The 11,645-nt window shown below is 40.7% G+C and overlaps 1 protein-coding gene across 1 annotated transcript; it reads left to right on the top strand.

The window, feature by feature from the left end:
* Window positions 283-8,850, top strand: LOC8054634 (probable peptide/nitrate transporter At3g43790). The gene is made up of 17 exons (XM_002457580.2): window positions 283-709; window positions 2,483-2,523; window positions 3,616-3,676; window positions 3,826-3,928; window positions 4,058-4,160; window positions 4,452-4,505; window positions 4,590-4,652; window positions 5,113-5,162; window positions 5,252-5,327; window positions 5,907-6,095; window positions 6,218-6,305; window positions 6,897-6,982; window positions 7,056-7,163; window positions 7,467-7,511; window positions 7,600-7,688; window positions 8,186-8,229; window positions 8,317-8,850. The coding sequence occupies exons 1-17, from the start codon at window positions 532-534 to the stop codon at window positions 8,412-8,414; spliced, it is 1,476 nt and encodes a 491-aa protein (XP_002457625.1). The 5' UTR covers window positions 283-531; the 3' UTR covers window positions 8,415-8,850.

The raw sequence follows: 11,645 nt of genomic DNA, 5'->3' as shown, positions 1-11,645 counted from the left end.
GGATCGGTGGAGGAGTCCGGCGGAGCCCCGACCCCGACCCCGGCGGCGCGCGCGTCGCCGTGAGCGCAGTCAGACGAGAGGACACACAGGCATTCCACGGTTGACGGCTCCCCGTGTTTCCACGAAGCGCAGGGCGCAGGCGCAGCCGCAGCCATTGAATGAGAGCCACGAGGATGGGCCCCACAGCACTGTCCCACGCAGCCGCGGACGTTGCACGCCATTTGTTTTCTTTTTTCTTCGATGAGCCTACGTAGAGGACGGCACACACGCACCATATAAACAGGCAGGAGGCGCGGCTCCGCCCTCCCGCAGTCCGGAGTGAACGGACGAGCCCCGCAGGCCGCAGCCACAGCCCACAACCCAAGCGCAGCGCGGGCGCTTCCCTCTGCTCCACTCCCGTCCCCGTGCCTGCGTGCGCTCTGCCGCCGCCGCCGCCGCCGCCGCCTTCCATTCCACCGCGCGGCGCTGCCGACGTCCCTCGCCGCGGCCGGAGGGAGCTGGTCTGGGTTGGATTGGATCTCTCGGAGCGAGATGGGCGGCGGCAACGGCGATGGAACCACCCCGCTGGGGGAGCCGCTGCTGGCGAAGAAGGGGAGGGCGTACCGGCCGAGGTGCCCCGGATGCCGGGTGGACCGCCTGAACGCGGAGCGGGAGGGGGTGTTCCCTCTCAAGGACCTCTTCCTCATCTGGCTCGTCACCATCACCTGCAGTAAGCTACCCGCTACCGCTTCTCCCCTCACCCTGCTACAGCTTTATTCGTCGTACTGTACGTCCTAGTCCGTTTTTTTAAAGCTCTTCGCAAAGCACTGTAGCATTTTCCGGCCATCGTCTTCCTCCGGCTGCAAATGGCACGGCGACGTACTGGCTGCCGAGCATTTTTTTTTGGTTGCCTGCTGGCTCTGCAGCTAATTAGTGGTGCGCTGTTCTCTGCGTGGGCCGGTGGGGTTTTGGTTTTGGTTTTGGTTTTGGTTTTGGGTGTGAGTAATATACCTACCTTTTGATTTGCTACGCGCATCCAGTTTGCTCAACAACAATATGCATGCTGCTCGATTCAGGATCTTCGTCGCCATGGCTAGCTGCCGACAAGCGGTTAACGATTCAGCTCTTTGTTCGTTCCAGATTCAGTCAGTCTGGCTCTGCCCAGGCACAGGCAGGAGCTTGCTGTTACGTGATCCCACCATCGTGTTATTTCGCAGTGGAATCCAATAGATCGGTAGGCTCTGGATCGCTGTCAAGATGCTTAGCGATTCAGTGCTAGTAGTACTAGTATTTAATTGAGATTCGTTGCTACAGTGCTAGTATTTAATTAATTGAGATTTAGTGCTAGTGACGCCACTAATTTAATCAGCACGCTGACTTGTAACACTAGAACAACTTGTTTTTTTGGCTTCAATTGGCTGTCTGGTGTTGGAACTGACGTACTCCTATCTCGTCAAGTCGCCATACCTTTTACTTTCAAAAAGAAAAAAGGTTCGCCATACTTCCATATACAAACGCATGCTATGATTGGCTTATATCTCTTGGACTTTTGGTGCAGATCAGTAGAGTACCGTATCGTTTCGTTACGACTCGCGTGACGCTCTTAGCTCGTGATCCGGCGGCTAATATAATGAACACAAGGCCTTGTTTAGTTCACCCAAAAATTAAAAAGTTTTCAAGATTCCTTATCACATCGAATCTTTTGGCACATGCATGAAACATTAAATATAGACGAAAATAAAAATTAATTGTACAGTTTAACTGTAAATCGCGAGACAAATCTTTTGATCCTAGTTAGTCTATGAATGGATAATATTTTTGCCACAAATAAACGAAAGTGCTACAGTAGCGAAATCCAAAATCTTTTCGCATCTAAACAAGCCTATAGACGTTCCCCTGCCAGGCTGCCACGGCCGGGTCAGCTACTGGCTACAGATTGGGTGCTGACTGGTCAGAGGCCCCTTCAAACAATTTGCTTCCCTCCTCAAGCTGTCCACAATTTCTAAGCTAAAACAAGCATGGTCAAAGCCTGGTGCGCGCCTCCTCAACCTGGAAACCCAGGATCCATAATTTTGACAGCGGGGGGCTAATTACACATTTTTTCGCTTGTACTTTATCTCTTTTCTCTCCTCTATTAATATATTTGCCTGGCAGAAGTTCTGCCAGCAATTTTGGGGGGGAAAAAAAATCCGGCAGCTGATGAAAACGGTAAATTAATCTCGACGTCCACAGTCACCTGATTGGTTCGACGTTTTCCAGCGCGAGGAGAGCAGGAAATGTGATTGTCGCTTCTCAATAATTGGTGGTGCTGTCACTGTTGATAATGAATTATTGTACTCTCAAGGACTTCTCCCCCTCTTTTTTTAGTCATTGTAAAACTAGTTATGCTGGAACTAAGCACATGCATGCCTCTGAATTACTGTTTTCATACCGTTTGACATATAACCTCTCTTGATTATAAATTAGAAATTCACTTAACTCTGCTGTATTTTTCTATCTGCAGCCTTGCCGATCCAGTCTCTGTTTCCCTTCTTGTATTTTATGGTGAGTAATAAGTTTCTCTCTCTCTCTCTCTCTCTCTCTCTCTCTTTTTGATTTTATCGAAAAATGGGAATTGCTACAAGTGGCATCCGTGTTTTCCATTTTCAACATCTGTTTCCAAGACGTCTCTCTCTCTCTCTCTCTGTGTGTGTGTGTGTGTGTAGACTAATATAGTGAAGATGGTACTATTACAATCGATCCTGCCGGTATTTGAGTAGCTGGATCTCAATACTAAATGAGGCCACCAGGGTAGAGCACCTGCTTTCCGTCCAAAGAAATCCTCAGCTGGGGTTCCTCTGAGTGAGCCACCTTGTTTCCACTTTATACTAAAATTAGACTTCAGACATTTTTTTTCAGGCAGTAAAACTCCAGAATTAACATGGACCTTAGAGCTGGAGTCCTACGTGGCATGTTTGGGTAGGACTTAAAATGTAACTATATAGTGACACAATTAAACAGTTTGGACAAATAATTACAAACGAGGGTTAACCTCCTGTGCGAGAGTTGAGTACCCCCAACTACATATACACCTCCCAGGCTCCCACGGCACTAAACTTTTCTTGTTGATGTAACTAAGTTCAGGGATGCACGATGTTGTTGTTTGTATGGCTCCAAAAGTATAACTAGAGCCACAATATAAAGAAAAGATTAGAGTCCGAATTGGCAGAAAGAAAGGAGAGGATAAGTTGGCTCCTACTGTCTTCTATGCCGTGATGCTATCAACACTCAACAGTCAAGTCAGCCTTTATGCATTCCTCTTCTGTTTTTTTGCTGGAAACCTTGTTGCACTTGCACTCTTCCATATCATCTTCAATGCTAGCCCATTTTCGGACTAAAAGTACACACCCTACCGACAAGACAGTATGACAAATTCCTGCCATCGTGACTTGGGACAGTTTGTGAGGGAACATAGATGATGACAGCCTTTTCCCCCTTTGGACAGGAAGTTAGATCCTTTAAGTTTTGGAATAAATACCTTTGGATCTATAGCCCTCTTCTAAGTGAAACGCTAACAGTTTTTCATAAACTTATTCTCTTTTCTGTAAGGTTCATAAATATATTATCGTCTGTTAACCCTTGACATTTTGCTTGCAGATAAGGGATCTGCATATTGCTAAACAAACACAAGACATTGGATTTTACGCTGGTTTTGTTGGTGAGTTTCCTGATAAACACTGTTCCACTTCTGTGTCTATCTGCCCAAAAGAATCTGAACATAGCAGTGTATGGATGTTTACTGTGAACTATATATGCATAAGCTTTATCTATCAGTATAAACTTATGGTGCATTTTCTATCAATGAAGGCGCTTCATATATGTTTGGGAGAGCACTCTCCTCAACAATATGGGGAATCGTGGCTGATAAGTATGGAAGGAAACCAGTTATCGTACTGACCCTTGTTGCAATGTAAGGACCTTTTTCTTTGACCAAACATAGTCACCTAGTATTCATTAATAAATTGTAATGTGGGCTTTTATTTTGGTTTTAGTTTAGCTGATGCACCCAGAATTTGGGCTTTTTTCTTGTCTATTTCAGAGTTATCTTCAATACTCTCTTTGGACTAAGCTTAAACTATTGGATGGCATTAATCACACGATGCCTGCTTGGGGTCATGTGTGGTTATCTCGGGCCAATTAAGGTACCTAAGCATATGGTTACTGGGACCCACCATCATCTCCATTTACTTCTGTTCACTAACTGCTCAGATAATAAGTTCCAAAATCTTCTATTTACATTCCACAGCTTGTTTCTAATTATCTACTGTTTTCTGAAACCTTTTTGCAAGAGAACAATAATCCATAAATTCAGTTTATTTCTTACAAATTTGCACTGCCATTTTGTTGTTAGAATGCCTTAAATATTATCCTGAAATTGAAGCTTGGTTGGTTTCACTGCAATAACTTTATGCTATTCCTTTTTGTGTATTCAGGCTTATGCTACAGAAGTTGTCCGAAAAGAATACAACCATCTAGCTTTAGCAGTTGTAAGATGCTCAATAATAATATTTTTCTTTAATTCTTCATTCTGAAACCCCAATGTTCATGAGTTTCTACTGCTGATCCACCAGGTTTCTTCCTCACGAGGCATTGGTCTCATTATTGGACCAGCTATTGGTGGTTACCTTGCACAGGTAAAGTTCGAATCTATGGTGAAAATTAAACTATGTATACCAACTTAATCTGTATGATTTGACTATTCTTTCTCTTCTGACCATGAATTTATAAATAAAAAATCTGAATTTATGTAGCTTTTCAAAGTCTTTCTTGTTTGTCCTTTTCTTTTGCCAATGATCCTTTGTAAACTTTGAGTGCTTGATTAGTCTGGTGTACATTAATGGTTATTCATCATGATCTGAAAAAACAAGATGTTCCTCCACTAATACATATTATCTCAAACCACATTGATACATATCGATGCTTCCACAGCCCACAGGTTGATTCTGTTCAATGTTGTATAGTAATGTTTTTTGGCAGTCATGCACAAAAAAATTACCTATCTGTTAGATTATTGTATGACATGCAATTTAGAGAGGAAAAAAACCATCTACAATCCTAGTAAACTTATGTGCTTGTTGATTGCTTTTATAACAGCCTGCAGATAAATATCCAAGCATATTCTCTCAGACATCCATATTTGGGAGGTATGCATCCTTGTGCATCTTGTTTTTTATATTTTTATGTTCATTGCTTCTATTATATTCTAATTATGTTATAACATGCAATGTTTTAGGTTTCCATATTTTCTTCCCTGCCTGTGTATATCGATCCTTGCAGTTATTGCTCTAATTGCCTGCATCTGGTTTCCGGTGAGTTTGTCATTCCTATATGCCTACCATGCTCAGTTTATATTGGAGAAAACATCATTTAAGCATTTTATTCGTGTTGTGCACCAAGAGTCAGATAAGCAAAGAACCCTATTGCAGATCCATACTAATGTGTAACTGAACCTTAAATCATATAATCTATCGCAATATACTTAGAACCCTATTCTTGTTGTACTTGGTTTTGTGCTTTTAGTAAAGCACACTAGGCATCACTATAGTTACTCTGTAATAATTTCCTCGTTCAATGTTCACAACAAATGTAGCTGCACGCCTGCACGCTTCCTATATATGGCGAAAGTTGCTATCTCTAAGTGGCACCTGTAGGGTACCAGTATGATGTTTTGATGTGTGGGAACATTCATTCTTGCTTTGATTTAAGACCTGCAGGATAGATAGATAGATTACAAATAACACCATGTTTACTGAAACATGTATATCAAATTTTACATCTTTCTGTCGTTGTTTAGTACTAAATGTAACTGCAGTGCAACAGTATCGTCAGCAGGTCTTTTGTCGTTTAATATACGAACTTTGATCGAAATTGCTTGTGCATTTTTACAGGAAACTTTGCATAAACACAATGAGGATACCGTTGATAATTCAGTTGAAACTGTAGAAGAATCTCTTGCTGGTACAGACACTGAAGAAAATGGAGGTGGTGGATGTCTAACATTGTTTAAAAACTGGCCGTTGATGTCATCTATTACTTTATATTGTATCTTCTCTCTTCAGGATGTGGCTTATGCAGAGGTAAAATTGCAACTTGTTTGCTGAGTTGCTTTTTCTGTTGTTGTTACATCTCATGCTTTCTCCTGTAAAAGAGCATCCACTGCACTTGTTATTACTTTATCTGAATCATGAAAAACTTGCAGACGTTCTCTCTTTGGGCTGTCAGTGACAGATCATATGGTGGATTAAGCTTTACTACCACAGATGTGGGCAATGTCCTTGCAATGTCAGGTATGTCAAAATAAGCACAAAAACAAAATCCACTGTAATCGGTGTTGAATTAGGCCCACATAGCCCTTTACACCTTACCTTGATCGCTAGCATTTGGTGTGAAAATAGCCTATTATGATCAAGCAAGTGGTCCCATAGAGAGGTTTTAAGTTTTAACATCTCTGTCTGAGGGAAACGGGTGCTTCAAAGCCCTGCTATTTTAGGAGCCTAATTATAAGTGAGGATGGTCATTACCTCACTACCCTTTGTTTTGGTTTGAGAAAGCTCGGAGTTCTGAATTTATGGGCAATGGCTTACAGATTTTCCATGGGACTTAAAAGTTCTTCATATAGAGGATAATTGCTTTAGGTTGGAGATCCAAAGGACTTAAGCAACTCGCAGTAAACTGCTGCACATGACTAATAGTGCACATATGCCTGTTTGCCGTAATTAGTAATATATGCTAAAACGAAGAATTGAGTCTTTCAAGACTATATCTGAAGCATATGAATGGAAAACTTGGAACTCAGTTATTTGTATTTCAAGCTTTAATGCTCTATTGTATTGCAGAGAAAGCTGTTTATACTTAATATATATATATATTTTTGTCAGGTCTCTTCCTTTTTCTGTATCAAATGTTGATTTATCCATTGCTTGCAAAAGCGGTGGACCACATCACATTAGTTCGTGCAGTGGCGGTAAGGAAATAGATTACCTGTTCTGTTTAACCATATTCTGACACTTCAATTAACTAAACACTTTGATGTGCAGATATTGACTCTACCACTTCTTGCTAGCTATCCATTCTTTCCTTCATTGAAAGGGTTCGTGCTTATGTTGGTAGTAAATTGTGCATCTTTTCTGAAGAATACTTTCTCGGTGAGTGCAAATTTTATTTCGTAACTTTTCTGTTTAGAACAAATCTGTACATTTCAAACACAACATTGTTTCACTTTGTGATGCCTAAGCAAGTCAGGCTTCTAATACAGAAACATGTTTTTCAAACAATTTTTTTTCTTGGTGTGTCAAGAACTTAACAGAGAAGTTTGGTGCAAATGATTAATGCTTCATGCATGTCACTATTTATGTCAATGATAGTTTAACGTGTCATGGACATATTTCAACTTGCTGCCGGCGTTGTTAGTTCAAAAACTTAGTTATGTTCTTCTAAACTGTTTTCAGGTAACTACCATTACCGTGTTCAACATTTTGATGAATGAAGCTGTGGTAAGTTCTTAGTGATGGTAATTTGGTTTCTTCTATGAAATTGGTTAGATTTCTTTCCTAACATCAGTATGCCATATGACATAAACAGACTCAGGATGTAAGAGCTGCAGCCAATGGCATAGCTGTAACACTAATGTCCATCTCAAAAGCTGTTGCTCCAGCTGTTGCAGGAATTATGTGAGTATTATTCACCATTCACGTCTCAGTATTTTCCAAACCATGCATTGCAATAGAGTCAAGAAGGTCAGCAGCTTTATTATAAAAGAAATGATATCTAAATCTGATTAGCCAGAACAGCTTTGGGGCTGCCTAATATTTCATGGCAAAAGGAATCTAGGATCCAACTTGAAATTACTCCCTCCTTTGTTTTAAAAATGCAGAGAGCACACGGTAAAACATCTAGAGCTTATATTTGAAAACGGCTATTCAGATTGTTCACATGTGGTTTGTAGTTAAAATTATTATGTAATATAGTTACTTCACAATCTTTTAATATTATTTTCAAATGAAAAATAGTAACGAAGGTGCACATCAGAAGCCCAATTGATTTCCAAAACCCCATTTCAGAGATGATGTTATTCCAGTTTCCAAACCTAATAATGATCATTTCTTATTAATATTTACTGTTGTTTCTTTGCTGAATTATCCCCTTATTATTTTTTCTTCCTCTGTAGATTTTCATGGGCCCAGAGGCGTCAAACAGCTTCGTTTCTTCCAGGTATCGCACCAGAAAATCTTTCTTTACTTTATCCTCTACTGGCATTCATTGCGCACCTCTGTTAAACATTTGGTCTGAATCTTGCAGGCGACCACTTGGTGTTCTTCATACTGAACATCTTCACACTCACCGGTCTCATCTTCACCTTCAGACCGTTTTTTGTTCGAGGCAGCGCGAAGCACTGAAACATGAATGAAGCAGACCCATGGTAATAGGTATCCTATCCAGGGGCAATGAAATATAAATTTTCTTCCGGCGTGGCCGAGGGAGGTGCCGAGCCTGTACGACTGAGGCAAGAGCACAAGCGTATGGTACACAGCAAGGCTGTGTTGTTGTAAGTTTTGTAATTTCTGTTTATTCTTCTCGGCTTCGCAGCATGCATCAGTTGCTGTATATGATGGAACAACGTCTGTTACTGGGCATGTTGCTCGGTTTTCACGCGTGTAAGTAATGTAGAAATCGTTATGGTAGGTATTTCCATACTGTCATTAGTGGAGCATTGATTTTTTGTAAGGAAGTTATCACAATGCCTTTTTTTCCGGGCATGAATAAGAAAAGGGAAATATGCTTATATGCATACTATGAATAAGTGAGCAATGGACTTGTACTGTATTCGTGATCTATTTAAATCAGATTAAGAAAAATGGTGTCACTTCAAACCATTTAGTTCGCACAAAAACCTTGCACTATCTTTAACACGTTCTCATTTGATTTGATCATCTAACTCTGTTTGGTGAAATTCTTTTCAGCCTTGCATCTTATGTTAGGTTTATTTATTGTAAAACTACACTATGGCGAATCAGTTTTGTTAAATTACTCTTATATATACTAGTAAATACTATGTCCATATATTGTAACGGGAGAAAAATAAGTTATCGAATATTTATGGAAAAGGAGAATAGAAATGTTATGTATCTTTTTATGTTTTATGCTCCTATAAATCTTTAAAGCTGTAATTTATTTATGATGACCATGACATCCATATTATAAGTTAAAGTTCATACTAATATAACAATGTCCTATTAATCTTGTATTAAATTAAAATACAACTTTGATGGACTTTGTTCTCCTCCCGTGCAAAACAAATATTTACTCATATATGTAATAATATTTTATTTGTTATACTATTACTATTCATGCGTTGTTACAGTTAAATATCAAGTTTGGTAACTTTCTTTGAGAATGCTGTCGCAAGAAAAAAAAAACTTCCTTTGAGAATGCATAAATATCTGTAATTCAATTATTTGATTCAAATCGATAAGGACTAAGGAGTTAGCAGAGGCAAAGCGACAGCGACAGTGAAGTCACCAGGGTCGGCTCCAATAATCATCACCAAAATGTACTCGCTAAGGCCTTGTTTAGTATTGAAAAGATTTTAGATTTTGATACTGTAACACTTTCGTTTGTATTTGATAATTATTCTCCAACTATAGACTAACTAGGCTTAAAAGATTCGTCTCGTAAATTAGAGATAAATTGTGCAATTAATTTTTGTTTTCGTTTATATTTAGTGCTTCATGCATGTGTCACAAGATTTGATGTGACGGAGAATCTTGAAAAGTTTTTGAATTTCAGAGTGAACTAAACAAGGCCTAATAGTAAGTTTGTATAGTGTTTGTCAAATTTTATAGGGGTTGACTGACCCCGATGACAACACGAAGTTAGTTGTGGCATTGGTTTATGCATACAACTTGGAGGCACATTTTTTTAGACTAGACACTAGACAGGACAATAAACTATTTCATATTTTAGTTCTCGATTTGAATAGTTGAACCATTGACTAAACCAAATTTTGAATTTTAGATAAGAGATTGATCAAATACAAACCACGAGCTATTAGGCTTATATCTAAATACATTAGAGAGATATAATATAAAAAACCCCAAAGTCTAGATAACTAAATAGAAAGAAAACTAGGCTTCAATTCTATTTGAGAACTTCACCCAAACTTAGCGAAGATCTCGGCCATCTCCCAAAATTTGTAACAATTTTTCATGTTCTTTCTTGTTTCGTCCTCCTTATGCAGCAGCGACATGTTCGAACCCAATAGTTGTCCTGAAGATGAGTTTTGTTCTTAATCAAAATCACTTCTAAACAGTTTGATAACGGAAATCTTTATTTTATAGGAAAGACTCAAGGTTTTTCCAGCATAGTTGCTTTTATTCGTTGTTTTTAACATTTTTGGAAAGAACAAAACATATAAAAACTAGAATAACTCAGAACCAAAACCACGCTCAACGGACAAGGGCGGACCCGAAACTTGACGCTTGGATGGAACGCACACCTTTTCTTTTTTCGCCCGCACCGCATGCCCAACCAAACCGTGGTTGCCGTGTTTTGTAATCTTCGTTCAATCTATGGTTGTCATGATTGATGCCTTTCCATACCAGCCTTGATTTGATTTGTTGCCTTATTATATGTGTGCTTATATTTATTAATAACAAGGTGATTGCGTGGCGGGCAGATCAGGCAATGGAAGGGCCATCCCCATCCTCTCTCGGCCTGCAACGACACCGGCCGGCGTCCTCCACGGCTGTCTCTGACCGAGATCGCCTGCACGGCCTCTGCATCCACCGGCGTCCTCATCAGTCAACGGAGTCACCTCTGAGCGCTGGTCTTCCTACGCGGAGGGCGGCTGCCGGCAGCAATGCGCTCAGCCAGCCGCGCCGGACGGCCGCTAATGAGCCAGGCGACGATATGGATTCCTAGTAGAGAAGGTATGTTTTTATTAGTTATTGAGAAATTTTACGGTGATTAGAAAAAAATATACCCATCTATTTGAATAGATCTAATAGTGATAAAAAACAATAAAGAGAAAAGTCGTGGGCTAAAACCTATAATATGGAGGCTAGAAACTAGTTCTAAATTTATTTCAAAGGGTAAAATACTACATTTGGTGTTTCTCATCATCTCCAGTGTGTTGTCTCTCCTTCGCTCGACACTAGTCTGCACCATCGCCAGCCAACGCCGGTCTGAGTAGACACGTGCCAGCCATTACCAAGTAGACATCCACCCCAACATGAGTGGCCGAATCACGAACCTCTAGTGCAGTGCTGCGCATGGCGGGCCTCCTTGTCTTGCAGTTCCCTCACTCGTCTCTGAGACATGCAACAGAGGTCGATTGTTGATTGCCAACTAATGGAGACGAGCATGTTTCTCCTAGATCCGAAGGGTAGTGGGAGGTTTGCAAAATAGATTGCAAAGCCACCATAGTGACTACACATGCACAATGTCGAAGAGGCCCTACAAGTGGGCGGCACCAATCCCTGTCCGCCGGGAGGTATTGATCCTTGTCTATTGGGTGGCACCAAGCCCTAGCCACGTGGCTGCAAACAAGTCTCTATAACAGGCCAGGGGCAAGCATTGGTGTGGTTGCATGAGTGAGCAGTCAACAGCGGCGAGTTGATCTGTTGCAT

This window comes from Sorghum bicolor, chromosome 3 (assembly GCF_000003195.3).
Source record: "Sorghum bicolor cultivar BTx623 chromosome 3, Sorghum_bicolor_NCBIv3, whole genome shotgun sequence".
Classification (NCBI taxonomy): Eukaryota; Viridiplantae; Streptophyta; class Magnoliopsida; order Poales; family Poaceae; genus Sorghum; species Sorghum bicolor.
Note: the sequence above shows the minus strand (reverse complement) of the source record. Positions and strands in the feature narration are given on the sequence as shown.

Bases quoted from the DNA above. Each gene is read 5' to 3' on its own strand.
- LOC8054634 (XM_002457580.2), top strand. From the start codon at position 532: ATGGGCGGCGGCAACGGCGATGGAACCACCCCGCTGGGGGAGCCGCTG. The intron at 5,163-5,251 runs GTATGCATCCTT...GCAATGTTTTAG, and splicing joins CAGACATCCATATTTGGGAG to GTTTCCATATTTTCTTCCCT. The intron at 6,306-6,896 runs GTATGTCAAAAT...TATTTTTGTCAG, and splicing joins CAATGTCCTTGCAATGTCAG to GTCTCTTCCTTTTTCTGTAT.